Source organism: Lolium rigidum, chromosome 1, assembly GCF_022539505.1.
Source record: "Lolium rigidum isolate FL_2022 chromosome 1, APGP_CSIRO_Lrig_0.1, whole genome shotgun sequence".
Lineage (NCBI taxonomy): Eukaryota > Viridiplantae > Streptophyta > Magnoliopsida > Poales > Poaceae > Lolium > Lolium rigidum.
Genome location: NC_061508.1, coordinates 78,367,628 through 78,385,683, shown reverse-complemented (window position 1 = coordinate 78,385,683; position 18,056 = coordinate 78,367,628). Strand labels below are relative to the sequence as shown.

At 42.9% G+C, this 18,056-nt stretch overlaps 2 protein-coding genes across 2 annotated transcripts; one reads left to right on the top strand and one right to left on the bottom strand.

The window, feature by feature from the left end:
* Window positions 1–4,987: 4,987 nt before the first annotated feature.
* On the top strand, window positions 4,988–9,981 carry LOC124682910 (zinc finger protein CONSTANS-LIKE 9-like). Its single transcript, XM_047217542.1, has 5 exons — window positions 4,988–5,090; window positions 6,921–7,618; window positions 7,980–8,177; window positions 8,784–9,058; window positions 9,246–9,981. Exons 2-5 carry the CDS (start codon window positions 7,028–7,030, stop codon window positions 9,370–9,372), a joined length of 1,191 nt encoding a protein of 396 aa, XP_047073498.1. The 5' UTR covers window positions 4,988–5,090; window positions 6,921–7,027; the 3' UTR covers window positions 9,373–9,981.
* Window positions 9,982–10,631: 650 nt separating this feature from the next.
* On the bottom strand, window positions 10,632–18,056 carry LOC124682810 (C2 and GRAM domain-containing protein At1g03370-like). The gene is made up of 9 exons (XM_047217454.1): window positions 17,194–18,056; window positions 15,813–17,108; window positions 14,753–14,935; window positions 14,236–14,519; window positions 13,607–13,723; window positions 12,028–12,290; window positions 11,734–11,902; window positions 11,348–11,620; window positions 10,632–11,127 (listed from the first exon to the last, which is right to left on the bottom strand). The coding sequence occupies exons 1-9, from the start codon at window positions 17,555–17,557 to the stop codon at window positions 10,933–10,935; spliced, it is 3,144 nt and encodes a 1,047-aa protein (XP_047073410.1). The 5' UTR covers window positions 17,558–18,056; the 3' UTR covers window positions 10,632–10,932.

The following is an 18,056-nucleotide window of genomic DNA, read 5'->3' as shown; positions in this document are numbered from 1 at the left end:
ACTCCTCCAATCCCATTTTCAAATTAGTAGTAATTAATATTATCAAGTAGCGCATGGGCCATCATCTGACCTTATCCTTAAATGTTGCTAGAAACAAAATTCTTTGATACCTTGTTGTTAATAGGAACTGAAAATAAAGCAATTATCATGATTTATCAAGTAGCATTGTGGATTATCGTAAATACTTGTGGCATATTATTCTCCACAAGTTTCTGTGGGAATGTTTCTGAAGATCCACAGAGACCTGGCTCATTCAACCTCTTTCTGAGTAGCCTTGGAGGACAATCAAATAGTGTAAGAGATAAAGTTGCTTTCTGTTGAAGGTTGGCATTAGGTAGCTAATCCATTTATTCCACCCTTTTGTTCCATTAAACTCTCCTCTTCTTTTCCATCCAATCTGAACTTTAGGTTTCATCATTCCTCCTCTTTTCATCGCAGTAATTTCTAGGGTTCATCTGTTCTTCTTCATGGTTCTGCAATTGTGATGCATTCTTGTGCAGTAATGTCTCTCTTCCACATAATCAAGGACATAAGGATTCCCCTATTTGTAAGCATTCTCCATGCAAGAATTAAGGATATTGGGAGACATAATCTTTTAAGGATGCCATAATAGCACAAGTTTTCCATGGAATTCTCAACCCATGAAGGATTCTATCTGGACTCTCCCACAAATAGACAAGTGATTTCTACCTCTTGAACCATAATGAATATAACAAATTCAGATTAACATTGTAATAAATATTCTCAATAAAATACATTGAAATTTAAGATGTTTAGTATCCTGTTGAGAATGAGTTTATATCATGGTAAGCAAGATATAACAAATTCTATTTTAATTCTCATCTGTAGCACTCTTCTATTTTGAGTTCTTGATTCTCTATAATTATTATGGCGCATTATAGCTCCAATGGTTGTGGGTTCTCTAGCAATAGAAGCAAGTTTTCTATTTTTAGTTTTTTTCAAATTTTATGGATTTTGGAGGTATATGAGGAAAATGAAAACAAAAACTGGAAATAAAACTAGACAAAATGAAATAAAAAACAGAGAAAGTAATACTGAACAGAAATAAACTAAAGCACAAATAAACAAAACAAAGTAAACTATTAAAACAAAATAAAATAAAACAGAGAGGAGGTAGGTGTGCTCTAGGTGAACATAGAGTAGAGCCTATGCCTCCTGACAGTGGCCCTTGAAAAAAACAGATAGTGAAATAATCCACAGTATGGGGGATAAGCAGTCGTCCTTAGAGGTAGTATAACACAGGAGTGTTGATTGAACACAGGGAGATAAAATATATAAGCATAACAAGTGGTTGTATTCATTCTTTGGAAAAACACTATGGCTGGGGTATCTAGAGCGAGTTCTTCCTTGTGTCTTTCTTCTTCAACCTCTGGCCCTGGCCAAGTTCTTGAGGAAACCATCCGGAAGTTCATCACACCTGATCACAAACCCTTCCCCGAATCCTCTTGCGTCCATTCGGCCCCAATCTAAGCCATCCTATGGCATCTGTCTGTTCACCACGACGACAAATAGCATTAAGACAGAACATCAAGATCATTAATCATGTATGCATGTTTTCCATATTTAGTCGTACGTGCTCGCAATGAGAAACTTGTACAACATCTTTTGTCCTACCAGCTGGTGGCAGCCGGGCCTCTAGGGAATCTACTGGAAATTAAGGTACTCCTTTTAATAGAGCACCGGAGCAAAGCATTAACACTCCGTGAAAACATGTGATCCTCATATCTAAGCCTTCCCTCCAGCTTGTCCCAATTTACGTCACTTTGGGGCCTTTGGTTCCGGACATAGACATGTGCATACAACTTGTAGATACAATCTAAGCAATAAGTATAGAGCTTAAATCTAAGATTATGCCACTCGGGCCCTAGTGACAAGCATTAAACATAACAAGATTGCAGCAACAATAACTTCATAAACTTTCTAGATAGACAATCATAATGTAACAATCCATCGGATCCGAACAAACTCAACACCGATTACATCAGATGAATCTCAATCATGTAAGGCAGCTCATGAGATAATTGTATTGAAGTACATGGGGGAGAGAATACCAACTAGCTACAGCTAGAACCCGTAGTCCATGGGGGAACTACTCACGGAGCATGATGGAGGCGGTGGCGTTGATGGAGATGGCTTCCGGGCACTTCCCCGTCCCGGCAGGGTGCCGGAACAGAGACTTCTGTCCCCCGAAACGGAGTTTCGCGATGGTGGCGGCGCTCCTGGAGTCTTTCTGGAGTTTCGTCAATTGGTATCGCGTTTTTAGGTCTCCAGGGCTTAAATAGGTGAAGAGTCGGAGTCGGAGGGGCCACGGGGCCTCCTCACACTAGGGCGGCGCGCCCCCTCCGGGCCGCGCCGGCCACACGTGTGGGGCCCCGAGGCACCCTCTGGTCCCCCTCTGACTTTCTGGAAGATTCCGGGAAAAATAAGATGTTTGGTCTTCGTTTCGTCGAATTCCGAGAATATTGCCCGAACAGCCTTTCTGGAACCAAAAACAACAGAAAACAGCAACTGGCCCTTCGGCATCTTGTTAATAGGGTAGTTCCGGAAAACGCATAAAAACATTATAAAGTGCAAGCAAAACATGTAAGTATTGTCATAAAACAAGCATGAAACATCAGAAATTATAGGTACGTTGGAGACGTATCAGTTCTTGCTATCACCTTTCGAGACCTTGGTGCCTCTCATGTTGATGATGATCGGATCAAGAGGAAGTACATCAATGCTCTCTTTCCCTTTGAACTGGACGATCCAAGAATCCTCAAGAACAAGCACAACTTTGAACAAATAACTTCCAATGATGTCATGCAAGAGATGGATGCTTTCAAGGTCGAGTCAAAGATCGCCATTGCTATCACCTCCACACCTTGATCCCCAGTCGAGGAGAAAACTCTAGGGAGGTCACCTACTAATCAAGCTCGAGCCCCAATTGAAGAGAAGACTCAAGCGACGCCACCTACTCGTCCTGCTCAATCCCTGGTTGAGGAGATGCTCCAAGCGACACCCTACGTTTTCCAGATGCAATTTTTTCATTATTTCATCGTCGTCTGAAACTGCTCTATTCATGAATCTGAGTTCTCGTTCATTCTTTGTTTTATTGAACATGTCATTTATCCTTCGATTTCAATTGGAAATTGTAAGATAAGAAATTTTGGATAAAATCTTGTTTGAGTTCGCCAAACCCCCGAACAAAAACCAGTCGAGAAACAGAATTAGAGGATCTTATTTCGTATTCTTTTTTTGCCTTGCGCTGGCTGATATTTGTAGCTGGCCAGGCCAGCGTCGAAGCGACTGGGTGCATGATTGGACATAAAAGTAGCTCCAGACTAGAAAAGTTGATTTCACGGCGTGTGGACACCGTGAGCATCTCTGCTATTTGCGCACATCTGAAAGCAAATTGAACGATAAAGAGTGCATGCGTACATATACAACTGATCACCAAATTCACTCTCTTTGATTGTTTTTCCAATTTTGACATATGGGGCATGCTCATGCCATACTTCCAGCTGTGTACGATATACGTGGTGCATTTTCATAGAAGATTATATGTATATATGCACATCCGATTATGTTAAATCATGAGCGCATAAGAGGAAGAAAGTTAGAGAGGGAAAACCGAGGTTACGAGTTAATTTGTTCGTGCAATGTAGAGAAAGTTTCATAGAACATGATAAGTTTTTCCGTAACAAGCAAAAACTGGAACCCGCTCTAAATAAAAGGTACACGAGAGTTTCTGAGCAATAGTCAGCTTAAGATAATAATTGATTTGACCGCATCAAGCAAGATGCATTGGTTCGTTATCTATTATAGTATGATAGTTTAATGGTGAGAATACAAGTTGACAATCTATCTGGTGATGCATATACCGAGTTTAGTTTGGGTTACTAGCTATTTTTATGCCGACACGCATAGAATTATTTTTGTATTTCATCTTAACTGCATTGTTACTACGAGCATTATTTGATTGAAAACTAGAATCCATTTAATGGCGTCTTTATCTATATCTACTCCCCGCTGCTGCTCCCTATCTTAGGTCCGTACATTTCTCCAAGATTTATGTGTCACCAGTATTAAACTTACAAATACGTAATATCTGGTGATGCATATACCGAGTATTGAGGAACGCATATAAAAATCTAGATCAAGTGGTGTCGCATGTATGCGTATTTGTAGAATATACTAGGTAGGGCAGGCGGACATGCATAGATGCAAAATATCGTGGTCGAACATGCGAAAAATATCTTGGAAAAATATCTGTCTCTCAGTCTCTGAGCTATGCTGCGAGTGGCGGCGGAATATCCAAGTGTTTGCATCCTAGTACGCACGATCAGTGCGAGTCGCACGCAAAAAGCGCAATTATAAAATTAGGAAAAAGGAAAAACTAAAGCCGCCCGTGGGAAAGCCTGAAAGCTACGTACGGTGCTTAACGGGGCAAGTACCACCGAAAACGCCGGGGCCACCCGTCAGCCACATGCGCTAGCGCGGGTAGACAAGTCGTCAGAGGTTCGTCGCTCAGTGGATCTTTTCGGCCGAACAATGCTACGCACCGTAGTGCTAGCTGTAGCTTCTCACTGACATGTAGGTCCGGATGCATCGTCGGCCCACCCGCCAGCGAGACGTGCGGCGTGACTGGACCGCACCGGCCGGCCGCATGGCACACGTGGCGGCGCAATCCAGGGCGGGAAATGACGGCGATGTCCTCGGAAAAGCGCAAAAAGCGACGAGATACCATTTTCGCTTTCGGTGGCTGGCCCACCCGGCCCGGCGTGTGGGGCCCACCACGTCGTCTCCCCCTACGCTACCACTTCTCTCTGCTCTACTTGTACTGCGCCTCCCTCTCTCTTCCTCTCTTTCCTTATCCCTCCTCTCTCTTCTTCCAGCTCGTGTCCACTCCTTTGTCTCTCTCTCTCTCTAACCAGGGAGGAGGAAAGATTTTTTCCCGTTCGGGCTGCTGCTGGCTGCCGCGACCGGAGGGCGATTTCCTCGGAGCCGCCGTCCTGCTGGCCCGGCGCTTGGGCTGGATCTGACGACCTACCAGCTGCTGCGGCCGCTTGCTCGCTCGCTCGCTTCAGGTGCGTTCCTCTCTCAGTCTCTCCTCTTCCTCTTTCTAGAGCTGTTCCCGCTTTGCTTGGATTGGGTCAAGCGTCCAGGCTATACGGCCCGGGGAATCGGGGCTTCCTTTTCTTTCCCTTGCGCCTAGATTTGATTCCCTCCTACTGTAGTATATGCTTGCTGCTCCTGCTCCGATTTCAGGATTTTTTTGCTTGTTTTCGCTCGATTTAGCTTGAGATGGTTGCTTCAGACCGATTCTTAGATTTCGGTTATGTGGCTGGAGCTCCTGCCATGTCCGATTTGCGCGCTTCAACAGCAAAGTGATCCCAGAAAAATAGGGGGAAAAGACCGCTTTGGCTGTCGACCACTTCTTCCATCTTCCTCTTCATCACTCTTTAATTAAAGTTTGATTTTTCTTGGAACAGTACTACCAGTAATTACCAACTACAAAAAAAATCTGAAAATAGTACAGTACTGATTTTTCTTGGAAAAAAATAGTACCAACAGTAATTACCAACTACAAAAAAATACAGTTTTTAATTGGAAAATGAATAATATAAATATTCCGTGTAAAACAAAAAACAATAACATGTGGAAGACAAGAAAAAAAAGAGGCTCTTTTCTTTGCTGCACAAAATTCCATCTTTTGCGACGTGCACAAATGCGCACCATGGCTGCAAGAATTTCTGCCTTTCTCCTTCTTCTTTTCCATTCCATTCCACATGCCTTTTCAAGGTTCCGCCTTAAGAATGAAAACCACCGTCCTCATGTTTCCAAATAGTTGTACCCTCGAAAAAAAAATGTTTCCAAATAGTTTCAGTGCAGTAAGATCAGTATTTGTGAGTATCTTTGTTACTATATTCGTCTCATTGGTCTTGCCACTCTTGGTTGATACTATCTATCATCGCCTCAGTTTACAATGCTCGTCGCACACCGCATATTGTCCTTTTCAAGCGTAAACAATGGCCTGCTTGCAGCACCTATTGACCACTGGGGAATATATACCACCAAACAACCACTGGGAAGCAGAAAACGTACCGAAAGCGCAGAAGATCACAACACTAGTGCTTTGTACTTTTATAGCGTGGCTTCGACTTCTTTTATGCTGGTCGGCGGACTCCACGGAGTCTGTTGAAGCCTACAAATCTTCTTAATGTAGGTGGCGGCAAGACTTCCCAATTAGGAAGTAGTAGATCTATATTATCCACTGCTTTATTAGCTGATGCAAGACATCCATGTGGTGCAGCATGGTTATTGCTGCACGTTTCATAGCATGATGTTAGTCTCATGTATACACCACTAAATCGACGAGACCTGGTTTCGTTTATGATTATCTCTATTTCTATCCTAACGAGTTCTACGGGCGCAATTTTTTTATTAATTACTTTTCACTACTGTATAGATTTCTCGTGGGTTTTGTTGTGAAGTGTACAAGTAGATTGCCTAGCCCTTTCCATCAGTTCGGACTTTTGGTTCAAGTGGCTAGTGCATGAAGCTTAACATGGTATCAGAGCCCCAGGTCTCGAGTTCAAATCCTGGTTTTCGCAATTAAGCCTAAAAATTGTTGTTGCCCCCCTCTTACATGGTTTTCGCAATTAAGCCTAAAAATTGCTGTTGCCCCCCTCTTTAGCCACCGCTGTTTCGGTGTGTTCTTCTTCTTTCCCGTGTTGACTTTCTCTTCTCCCGTCACACGCGAGTGGGGGTGTTGTGAAGTGTACAAGTAGATTGCCTAGCTCTTTCCATCAGTTCGGACTTTTGGTTCAAGTGGCTAGTGCATGAAGCTTAACAGGTTTGAGTGATCTTCAAAGCGAGCTCGATTTTTTTATTAATTACTTTTCACTACTGTACAGGTTTCTCGTGGGTTTGAGTGATCTTCAAAGCTCGTGAAGAAGGGTTTGTTGGCCAAGTAAAAGCTCCTAAAGCTGGCTTGCAGTTTCATCAATAACAAACGAACATCATGGGCGCTCTCTGCGATTACTGCGGGGAGCATAGGTCCATGGTTTACTGCCGATCGGATTCTGCAGCTTTGTGCTTGTCGTGTGACCGCAACGTTCATTCAGCCAACGCTCTTTCTCGGCGCCATTCAAGAACCCTTCTATGTGACCGGTGTTCTGCACAACCTGCCATGGTCCGCTGCCTAGAAGAGAACGCCTCGCTTTGCCAAAATTGCGACTGGAATGGGCATAGTGCTGGATCGTCCGCTGCTGGCCACAAGAGACAGAATATAAATTGCTATTCAGGATGCCCATCATCTGCAGAGCTTTCGAGAGTCTGGTCATTCATTTTGGATATTCCTGATGTAGCTCCCGAGCCAAACTGTGAGCAAATAATAAGCATGATGAGCATCAGTGAAAGTGTTGTCAGTAACGGAGACAATGCTCAAGGGGACAACAGTTTGTTGGATATGGCTAGCGCAGCACTTACGAATGATCTTAATAATGAAGACAAGCAAAAGTCTGTGATGGGCTCATCTTCTGAAGCTGGCTCGGACCTTCTTCCACTTGCTAATGATCAGGTAGCCGTATCTGTGGATTCGACGACAGCTAAGGTGCGGCAATATTTTTGTGTGTCCCTTCCATATGCAGAGTTGATGTTTCACTTGTTCTGTTGCATATACCCCCCCTCATATGCCATGGGTTTAAAATAGCCAACACATCTTTCCTCCCTTCAGTTGACAAGTTACTTCCTTAATATAACTACTGTTGATCTACTACACCTAGAAGGGTAATAAATGGTCCACATAAAAGTTGGCGCACCTTAAAATCTCCTTGGTGGGTTCCTAACGCAGGAAAGTGTGTATTGCATGTCCCTTCTCTGCATTCCTTTGGCAGAAAGAATTAATGGGAAAATTCTCGAAAATCTGATCTTCTAATTTGTCATTAATGTGTGCTTATGGTTTCCTTCTGCAGTATACACCAGACAAACATATGTTCAGCAACAAGGACAGCATATATGAAGATTTCTCAATGGATGATATTGACCTGAGTTACGAAAATTATGAAGAACTATTTGGTAACTCTCATATTCAGACTGAAGAACTCTTTGATGATGCTGGGATTGACAGTTACTTTGAAATGAAGGAAGTGCATGCAGGGAGTACAGATGAGGTTTGTAGCTTGTTCTCAGTAGCTATTTAGTTGGTTAGCATGTACTACCTCCGATTCAAGGAATAAGGCGCCCTCGTTTTACGTGCTTTTCATTTGACTAAGTATTACTTTAAATATATAAAGATTGTTTGTATAAAATTAACATCATTAGAAAGTGCTTTTCAATACGAATCCAACAATACTAATTACATATAATATAACCAAGATTTTGTTGCTCAATTTTTATGGTCAAAGTTCGTCTTGGAATACGCGTGCGCCTTATTCCTTGAGACGGAGGTAGTATCTTTTATAGGTATTCACATTCATGTGCCGATGTTCTCATAACTGGAGTTCACTCATTATTTGAACAATCACACTTCCGTGATATTAATTTTGTATTCCTCCTTTGCAGAAACACTTAAGTATATACACTCTCATGCTCCTTTTGCCAAAATTCAGTTTAAGCCTTTAATGTGAATTGAGAATTATGTCCCTTTTGCATTTACAATCATTGTTGAGAAAAACTTCAGTTGTCCTTTTTTCCTCAAGCTCTTTAATGGAAAGAGTCGTATTGCAACTCTTGTTCTTTACTCTTTTGGGCTGACCTCAAAATCTCTTTGTTTTCAGAAGCCCAAGCCGACAATGCCAGCTGTATCTGCTGACTCTGGAATGTCAAATCCAGGAGTAAAAGATGATTCCAGTCTTTGCATCCCTGTTAGGCAAGCTATTTCCTATTCTGGTTTTACTGGTGAGAGCATTCCTGCAGAATACCAGGATTGTGGGGTATCACCAATGCTCCTTATGGGCGAGCCTCCTTGGCTTCCTCCTGGCCCTGACTGCTCATTTGCCGGAATTAGAGATAGTGCGATTACACGGTACAAGGAGAAGAAGAAGAGAAGAAAGTACGTGCATTTATTCTTAATGTTGCTGTGCATTTCTTTTCTTGGAAGGCATTGCATGTTTTACTTGCAACAGTAATGAAACATTGCTTCCAACTTGCCTGGTCTACCAGACCTCCCTATGTAACTCTATCTCCTATTTTCTTTGTTAGCTAGCTAACTATTCTTCATATGTTGGCCCTTTTGATAGATTTGACCACAAGATCAGATACGAGTCTCGCAAGGCCAGGGCGGATGTGAGAAAAAGAGTGAAGGGGCGGTTCGTTAAGGCTGGTGAAGCATATGACTATGATCCGCTCGACACAAGGAGCTACTGAATGCATAAATCCGTTATGCAGTGTTAGATTAGCTAAACTTAAAACCAGTGCCTATTGCGGCTGGGATAATATCACAGGCACTCGAGCAATCTTGGCATACCGACCACCTCTGAAAAGAAAGGAACCAGCAAGACAAAAATATCTGAATCCTCTGCAAGTTTTCGACGCTGTTCTTCCTGTCTCTTCTGTACAGCTGATGGAATTTGCGCCTTCCATTGCTCTTGGCGGAGCGATTCGAGTCACTCCAGTTTTGGTGTATGAACCCAACACAGCTAGCTGGACTCCTGGGTTTTTCTCTCCTTTGTACTGACTGTACTATGTGGCATCAGACTTGTGGTATTACTTCCTGAAGATTGCCCCCATAGGCGAAAGATGGCTGTAGTTGTGTCCTCTGCGTTATATGTGAATTCGGCTGTAATCCGGAGTTTTGTTCTGCAATTATGCATGTGTAAATATCAGATCAGAAATAAGCTGGTGATTGTAAAGCTCTTTCAAGTTGGCGGATGTGATGGAGCCCATGTAACTTGCCATCAATTTTCTGTGTTGGCTCTGCCCAAATAAATCAAACCTCCAAACCCCTGAGCGTATGCTTGGATGCCTTTTTTGTGATATGTTTGTTCTTTCGCACTGTATTTGTGATGTGCCCTGCAGTAGTTCTTGGTTTTATAGACCTGTTATAGCTCTGGAAAATGTTATATTTATCGTGCAGAACCCAAAGCACAAATAAGAGCAGTACATATGTTTGCATCAGCACACTTACATGAAAAAAAAATGTATGCTACTTTTACATGGACAAGCTGTATACAGCCATGAGAATATGGGTTTGACTTCTTAGTGAACAGTAGAAAATATAGAGAAGAAACTAGTGTAAAACAAAAGTACAAAGTTTCGATGCATAAATGTAGAAAGATGCAATAGAAAAGACTAGCAATATGTACAGAATACTAGTTAGATGAAGTGTAGGAGTATATTAGGAATTTAGGATACCCGAAAATAGTGAGTAAAATAGGAACATACTAAAAACAGAAACCATTTAATCAAATCTAAAAAGTTAAAGGTTTACTTGTTTAGCGAAACGCAGAAATATAAGCACCCTACATGATACTCACCATACACACCATTTAGAAAACACATAAGCTTTGTATGATGCACCTGACAATAAAACACACGCAAGATGGCCGAAAGAGACCTAACAATTCGGCTTACCTATGAAATGGGTTGCCAAGATAACTCCTATGGCTCATATAAGGACCACCGCGTGAAGAAACATTTGTTCCATTCCTTTAATTTTCTTGTTCATTTGAAAGAGTAAAAATGTTGAAAAGAACAGTAATTTACCTATAGGGAGTAACAACTCGTGTTGTTTCTAATCTAACATGAAGGCTATATTTGAACACTCAATCCTACCACATTCTTGGTTCTGATGTTGATTCTACAATCGGATTCACTATGTACAGTGCTCGCCCAGACTCAAAATCAAGGTATCACCAGGAGATGCTTTCTGGCGTTCCATCCCTATGTGCAACAGCAAAAGTAAGATATAGAAAAAAAAAATAGCTCCTATTTAACTGGTACAAATTCCTTCTCTAGCTGGCTGAATATCTTCTTGAGGCGAGAAGACATTTTGGATGCCACCTCCTGCGTGATCTTCTTTCGATTCTTGCAGTTCTTTAACCATGAGATGCCAATAGATACCTGGACAGTGCATGACTTCTGCTTTGACGCAATCTGCTCCAACTGGTACCGAATGTGGAGCTGTTGGAATAAGAATGACGGTGTCATGTATAGGTGAAATGTCGAAAGTATAACATTTCCATGAAGAAAAATGTTATCTTGGATAGAAACCAAGGATCTGTTTTGATTCTAGAAAAAACAGCAATATAGTGGCACGTATAATTGAAATATATAGCCTAATGTGGCTATGTTTAGATATATGATAAACTAAATAATTTAATATGAGGAAATTGTCACTTACATTGAAGCATTCACCAACAGGGATACCTTCAAATGTAACTACTTCTTCAACCAGCCATCCATTCTTATCAGGCAACGGAGACCTCTGTTGGGTGCTCATTACTTCCCCCTCATGGCGTGATGATTTCTTGTCAATCCTGTAATGGACTTGCCTCTGGTAAACATCTGCCCTGACTGGTTCCCATGCTGTAACAGAGTAATCCATACAACCAACTTTCTCCATCATTTGATGCTCCACAGGACCACCCTCAAATATCCCCACGAGTGTTGACACCTAAATGAAAAATAGAAGTTGGTTTGGTTTGAACTTAAATTTGTAATTGTTGCACTCGTCATGCTTGACATGGTGGATTGCACATCAAATTCAGATGGAATAAGGAATCTTACATCCAGATGTTTTGTAGATTTAAATATTTCTGACATTTTGGCATCCTCTATCTCTAAGAAAGATGCACTTTCCTCATTTTGGAGGTCTTCGGTATCTGATTCCTCTTCTACCAGCTGAATTTTTTCTTCAGGGGTCAAGGATCTCGCCTTCCACAGTGCCATTATTGTCCTGCAAAGTATGCAACAAGCAAATTAGGAAAAGAAGTGCTCATGAAGTAAATTGGACAATAAGTTAGTGTCCTTTGAACTAAAGTAGTTTACTGCGATGACCAGCATCCAAGAAACTGAACTTACTTTTGTGCCGCATTGAATGACACAAAAGATTGGAAATGAAACTTGAGTCTCCCTTCATCATCCAGTTGCTTTGCACCATGCTTTGCATCCAATCCTCTGCCCTTGCGAAGAATAATCAGCAGGCATGGGCTCCCCATCGAAGCTAGGGTTGCCGGAACCAATTGGATATCTTCAATATCTTCCCAAAGAAAGAAGAATTTCGTTTTGTGACCAAAAATATTCGTGTAGAACCCAATAATTCTTGGAGATAAAAACAAGCGACCCTGCAAGACAGCAAAAGCTAAGCACTCAAGCAGGCACATCAGAAAACAGAAATTTATGTCAAATGCTGGTGTAAATTCAGGCCCACAGTAGCATGGCCATGCGAAAAATGACACTGTTTAGGCCTTGTTTGGTACTAGAGTTTTTGTGGAGATTAGTGGGGATAATACTCTAGAGTATTGGGTGAAACCCCTACCTTCACCCAATCCCCACAAAACCCCAACCCCAGTCCACTAGGTAGAGGTAGAGTATTGGGGATTGGAAAAAAAAAATAAACTAAGATTTCGGGAAAAGTGGGGATAAGCGGGAATAAACTCGCTAAATACTCTAGTACCAAACATGCTTTTAGTAATAAGTGGGGATTTCAAATTTGGCGGGGATTATCCCCACAAAAACTCTAGTGCCAAACAAGGTCTTGGTATTAATCTCAAGCATGGTTGGCAGACAATGGTAGGTAATATTTGTTGGTCGGAGACGAGGATAACTGAAGCAGAACATGCAGACGAAGAAGTTACCATTTGTCAAACTGGGTTCACAAAATGAATAATTTTGTGTGGACTCTTTGTACTACGTCATACGGGCAAAAACTGAGTTGTCCCTTCGCTAAACTTATTTGGAGAGTTATTCAGTTCACTTTCAATATTGTTCCTCCATCAAATGTTACAAATATGTTTGGAAATTGGTTAAACGGAGTTGACAAAGTGTCCAAGTTCAGAATTAGAATTGGGTTTTGCGCGCTCATGTGGGCTATATGGAACTGCCGTAATGATATTGTCTTTAACAAGAGTACGAACTCAATTTTTTTACAGGTTACCCGTATGGTCTCACACTGGATCCACGAATGGTCTCTTTTAATGCCGGAGACGCAACGCGAGCCTATGCATGCTGGATGCGGTGGCACGGGCTATATACAACCAGGATGGCTGGCGTCCTGTTAAACGACTTTCAGATGTATAAGCGAGTCTGTCTTATTTTTCATTGGCTAGTTTTTGTGTACACGTTGTGTGATTCGTGAATTGTAAAACTAAGGATTATGTTATCTGGGTAATAAAAGAGGGCTGCGTGCATCGATTGATGCAAAGGCCGGGGTCAGCCCCATTTCGAAAAAAGAAAAAAAAAAGGGGCAAAAACTGAGACTACCGTTGTAGATTTGCACATTTCATAATCTTAAAAGACAATTGGGCTGTAGCCGACTCTTTAATTTGACAATACTGAATCCACTTTTGTCACCACAGGGTACTATATTAGGAAATGAATGAGGGCTCGCCCACTGCAAAGCAGAAGAGCAGTACGGGCAGACATGCAAAAGCAAACATACCTGTGTGAGCATCTTGCGCTTTAAATGGCAAGTAAAATCATTGATAAGGAATTCTTCTGGTGGCAAAGAAAAGGTCTTCTGAAACTCTAAGTTTGTGTGAGGTGACCGCATAGCAATCTGCATAATAAGATTTCCCTCCGTTAGTCAGACATCAATTACATGATCCTATATACACCAACTTTTGGCCTGCGTACTTGCGCATTTCAAAAGTGGCAAAAGAAAATACTTAAATGAAAAGGAAGTGTACAAACTTTGTTCTTTTCCTTATAGTGCACGTATGATAATATTCTTACACAGATTTTAGCAAGTGTACATATTATAGATTTACAAATTCCTTGAAGTACACAATGGTAATATTTTTCTCGAACACACACCAAAGCGTGTGTCTTTGTATATTAGAAGAAAAAACGCAAAGAAAGCGGGTGGTACAACAACGTAGCCAGGCTACAAGAAAGAAAGAGAAAAACAAGAAACAATGAAACGAAAGATGGGGGAAAAACTATACAAGGCTAACATTTGTTATCCTGACATGGTCATGTTCTGACAATGGTAATATTTGTATGATAGGAGGGTTGATCCTAATAGTAGATTTTCTTTTCGCTAGTTGACCATAGGGAATAGGGTCCTACCTTTCTGCCAACCTCTTTCTCCATCCTGTCTAGGTAATCCTTCACGACTTCTGTACCCCTTGAGTTGTTCAAGAAAATTCTCAAATGGAGTTTTGACTGACATGCTTGCGCCAGTTTTCCCTTGAGAGGAATCCATATGTCGGAAAGCTCGGATATATTATATTTCAAGAAATTTACTTCAGCATGACCAAGGGAGGCGACTTCATCAAAGGGTCCATCAAAATCATACACGTTTATTTCCATCACTGAGGGTGGATCTTCCATGGCATCGAATTCGAAAATTTCTGCAAATTTTGAAAAGGCTGTAAAACAACATTGCAGATTAAAAATCTACCTAGCAGTACTGATCCTTAGAGCCCAGTAACACATTTTGGTTATTGGACTTCTAATGTTATGCATTAGTTAAAGTAAAATGCTGGCAAATATAAAATAGGTCAAAAGAAACTGACTTCGCAATGCATATATCTTGCGAGTTATGCAATGGATAGCAATATTGCAAGCAAAATAGCAGTTTTACCATTCCACTGAGGCCCGAGAGTATGAAACTTAATCGAACTTGTCTTTGTCTTTCCATTGCAAGTAAATACAACATATGGATCAGAGTATCCAGATGATTTGGTTGCTGCTAAGTTGGCCCCATCAATCAGAGCAACAGTCAGCAGCCAGCCATTTCCTTTTGCTTTGACTCCATGATCCCTGCCTATACATTCCAAAAGATCATGTGAGCAACGTTTCTCAATATGTGCAGATTGTAGGAGTATATGGTTGGAACATTAACTGACGGCTTAGTTGAATAAAATAAAAAATAACAGCACCCCATTTTAGTAACAGGAAATGACGAAGAAAGTCCAATTTTGGTCCTTGAATTCTAGTGAAAGTTCATTTTTGGTCCTAAAACTTCCATTTGGTTCAAAATGAACCTTGAAAGCTCAGAATCAATTCACTTTTAGTCCTTATCCCGATTGAGCCAGGCAAATATCTAGCACGGGTGGCAAAAATATCAAGGCAATGGTGCAAGGTTAGAGAGACATGATGATGCTGATAGGCAAAAGCAAGCAGGCCTTCCGTGGCACGATGCTTCAAGTGAATTGGGAGAGAAAGAAACCGAACAAAAGACTGGTTTAGGGACATGAGGGTTTCAATTTTTTTGCACTAAGATGTTGGGTTCAACATCTCAACTAGCTTGGGATTGGTCTGGTTCAAAACCAATTTGATTGGTTGGCCGTTTCTTCTTACCACGTTAGCGATTTTCCAACTCAACCGATGGGGGATGAAAAGTGAACCATTCTAGGAGTTCAAGGTCCGTTCTAAACTCGAAATATTTTTTAGGACAAAAAGTGAACTTCCCCGAGTGTTCAAGGACTAGAAATGGACTTTCTTCGGAAATGACTAATCAAGCACTTGTGTGGAAGCTTAATTATATGGTAAGTTGTGACCTTCAAGTGCCATGAACTGCAGGATTTATCTGTTGAAAATTTATTCACAGTGGTTCCTTCAAATAACACTTCAGTTTATGCATACTGCCTCTATATAGAAAGGAATAGAACGGCAAAAACAGAAAGGAGAGTATGTACTACCTCTTTGCCTCTTTGCCTGGACGAAACGTGCAATCATATTAAGGACACGCTGTCCTTGCAGAACAAGAATCCCACAAACTACAACTTCACCAGCAGAATCTGGCAAGTCCAAGCCAGGGAACTCGAGACCTTGGATTATACTAGGACCTGCCAGGACGATGTGCGTAAAGACATAGATGAACGCAAACAGCGAGGATATAACAGTAACATTTCCGAAGATCCGAAAAGCTAGCTTCCAATCAGATTCTGTTTCCGGTTGCACCGAAGACAGGCTTTCGATATTTGTCGTGGCCGTGTTCTTTGCATCAACTGGCCTGACATGCCGGGCAAGGAGCTCAGAGAACTGATTGTAATTATCCTTCAACCCTTGCTTCGCACCATTTTCTATTATTCCCTTCATCATGGTACTCTGCACGAAATTTAAGCGCCAAGAGATGACAAGATGTGAAGATTTCTCACCATCTGCTAGTTCAGGCCCTGGCATTATACATGTTAAAACCTCCACCCTGAAATTGTTGCCAAAAGGGACATCAGGAGTATCGACATCCGCCAGAACTGCATACATATCTTCATCTGCCTTCTGGTATGTCACTTCTTCTGTTGCTTTCACGGCCTTAATTAGTTTAGTGGCAGCTCTTGTGTAGCTTACTACCCTCTTCAAGACCTGACCATCACTTTCAAGCCTCCATGGTTGAACATCAAGACCAGTGGTCCCTTGCATCTCCGCAAGCGACTGCAGAAAATCAGAACTCGGCGAGAAAAGAAGCACATTCAAGTCACTGGGCGCGACAGCGTAAGCCTGATCAATGAGAACACCTGCCAAATTCTCAGGCATGTCGCTCCCTTCATGCTTAGATGCATAGGTTTTCAGCAGTTCATCGAAGGACATGTTCGCACTAGCTTCAGAATCCTGCTTATCAGAGACTTGCGGGCTAGTCGACGGCGTTTCTTCTTCGAGAGTATCCAAACCGCGGTCATGCTTGGAGACAGGTGGAAGAACAGAAGCTTCCGCGTCTCTTGGTTTCGCTGCGAAGATCTGCTGTAACCGGTTGATGAATGATGGTCCGACATTCGATTTGTCCTCTTTGGCGATATCTGGTTCATCACTCCCGGGCACTGCTACCGGTGTGAATGGTTCCATAGGGATGTTTGGCAGAGAAGACCCCTTCCTTAGTTCAGCCGATTTGTCTGAACTGGATGTAAACTCGTCTGAGCCCCAGTGCGCGAGCGCTGCCGTCGTCGTGGTTGTCTCTTCGGGGTAGCTCTGGGACAGAGATATCGCCAGGCGGATTTCTCCTGCATATAGCAGCATGTAGATACTTGTTAATCACCACAGCACAATGAAACAATTGACGAGCTGACAGAGCAAAAAGGTGTGTACCGTAGTCTCGGATGGTCTTGGACTTGCTGCTCTTTGGCATGAGCCGGTACCACTGCGTCCCGAGGGAGCGGCCGTCGGCGTCGAGGACCGCGGAGAGGGGCACCTTGACCTGGCCGAGGAAGTCGTCGGAGAAGTACTTGTCCTCGTCGACGACGGAGATGCGGAGCTCCTCCCCGAGGTCGCCGACGCGGAAGGCGAACTCCTCGTCCCAGGCCGGGGTCGGGGAGCGCCTGATCGCCTTGGTCCGCGCCCGCTGCCGGCCCAGCTGCAGCCGCGCGTACGGGTCGCCCGCCGCCTCCGCCGCCGCCGCCGCAGGGGAAGGGAGGAGGTTCCGGGCCTCGAGCACGCGCACCACCAGCCTCATTTGGCCGGGGAGATAAATTCGGATTTGGGAGGCGTGTGCAGCTTGCGAGTTCCGAGCGAGCAAGGAAGGAAGCTAGCAAACCGGAGAAATCGATACAGATTTCAGCGCCGCGATTCTTGGAAGAAGGCCAAGAAGCTTCCTTTGTGGAGCAAGAAAGGAAAGAAATCCCCAGAAGATATTACTGATAGAAATACTGGAGTATCAAGAAAGATGCCGGCAGGCGCCGGACGGGTTGGCGCCGGCCCGGAGCGGACCGGGAAAAGACGAACACGGCGAGCAGGGGGTTCGGGTTCCGGCGGCCGGGGAGAGGAGGAGGAAGATGAAGATTTCTTGGGGCAAGGGTTCACGGGGAGGGAGGAATGGGCGGTCGGCTTCGGGCATTGAAAACTTCTTGGATTTGGGGAAGGAGGGAGAGGGAGACGGGAAAAGGAGGATTTTTGGAAGAGGAGCAGCGAGCGGCTGCACTCCCCGCGTCGTCTCTCCGGCTGTGCTGACTTTG

Bases quoted from the DNA above. Each gene is read 5' to 3' on its own strand.
- LOC124682910 (XM_047217542.1), top strand. From the start codon at position 7,028: ATGGGCGCTCTCTGCGATTACTGCGGGGAGCATAGGTCCATGGTTTAC. The intron at 7,619-7,979 runs GTGCGGCAATAT...TTCCTTCTGCAG, and splicing joins TGGATTCGACGACAGCTAAG to TATACACCAGACAAACATAT. The intron at 8,178-8,783 runs GTTTGTAGCTTG...CTTTGTTTTCAG, and splicing joins ATGCAGGGAGTACAGATGAG to AAGCCCAAGCCGACAATGCC.
- LOC124682810 (XM_047217454.1), bottom strand. From the start codon at position 17,557: ATGAGGCTGGTGGTGCGCGTGCTCGAGGCCCGGAACCTCCTCCCTTCC. The intron at 14,936-15,812 runs GTAGTACATACT...TGGAATGTATAG, and splicing joins CCAGGCAAAGAGGCAAAGAG to GCAGGGATCATGGAGTCAAA. The intron at 11,128-11,347 runs GTAAGTGACAAT...TTATTCCAACAG, and splicing joins CTGTTGGTGAATGCTTCAAT to CTCCACATTCGGTACCAGTT.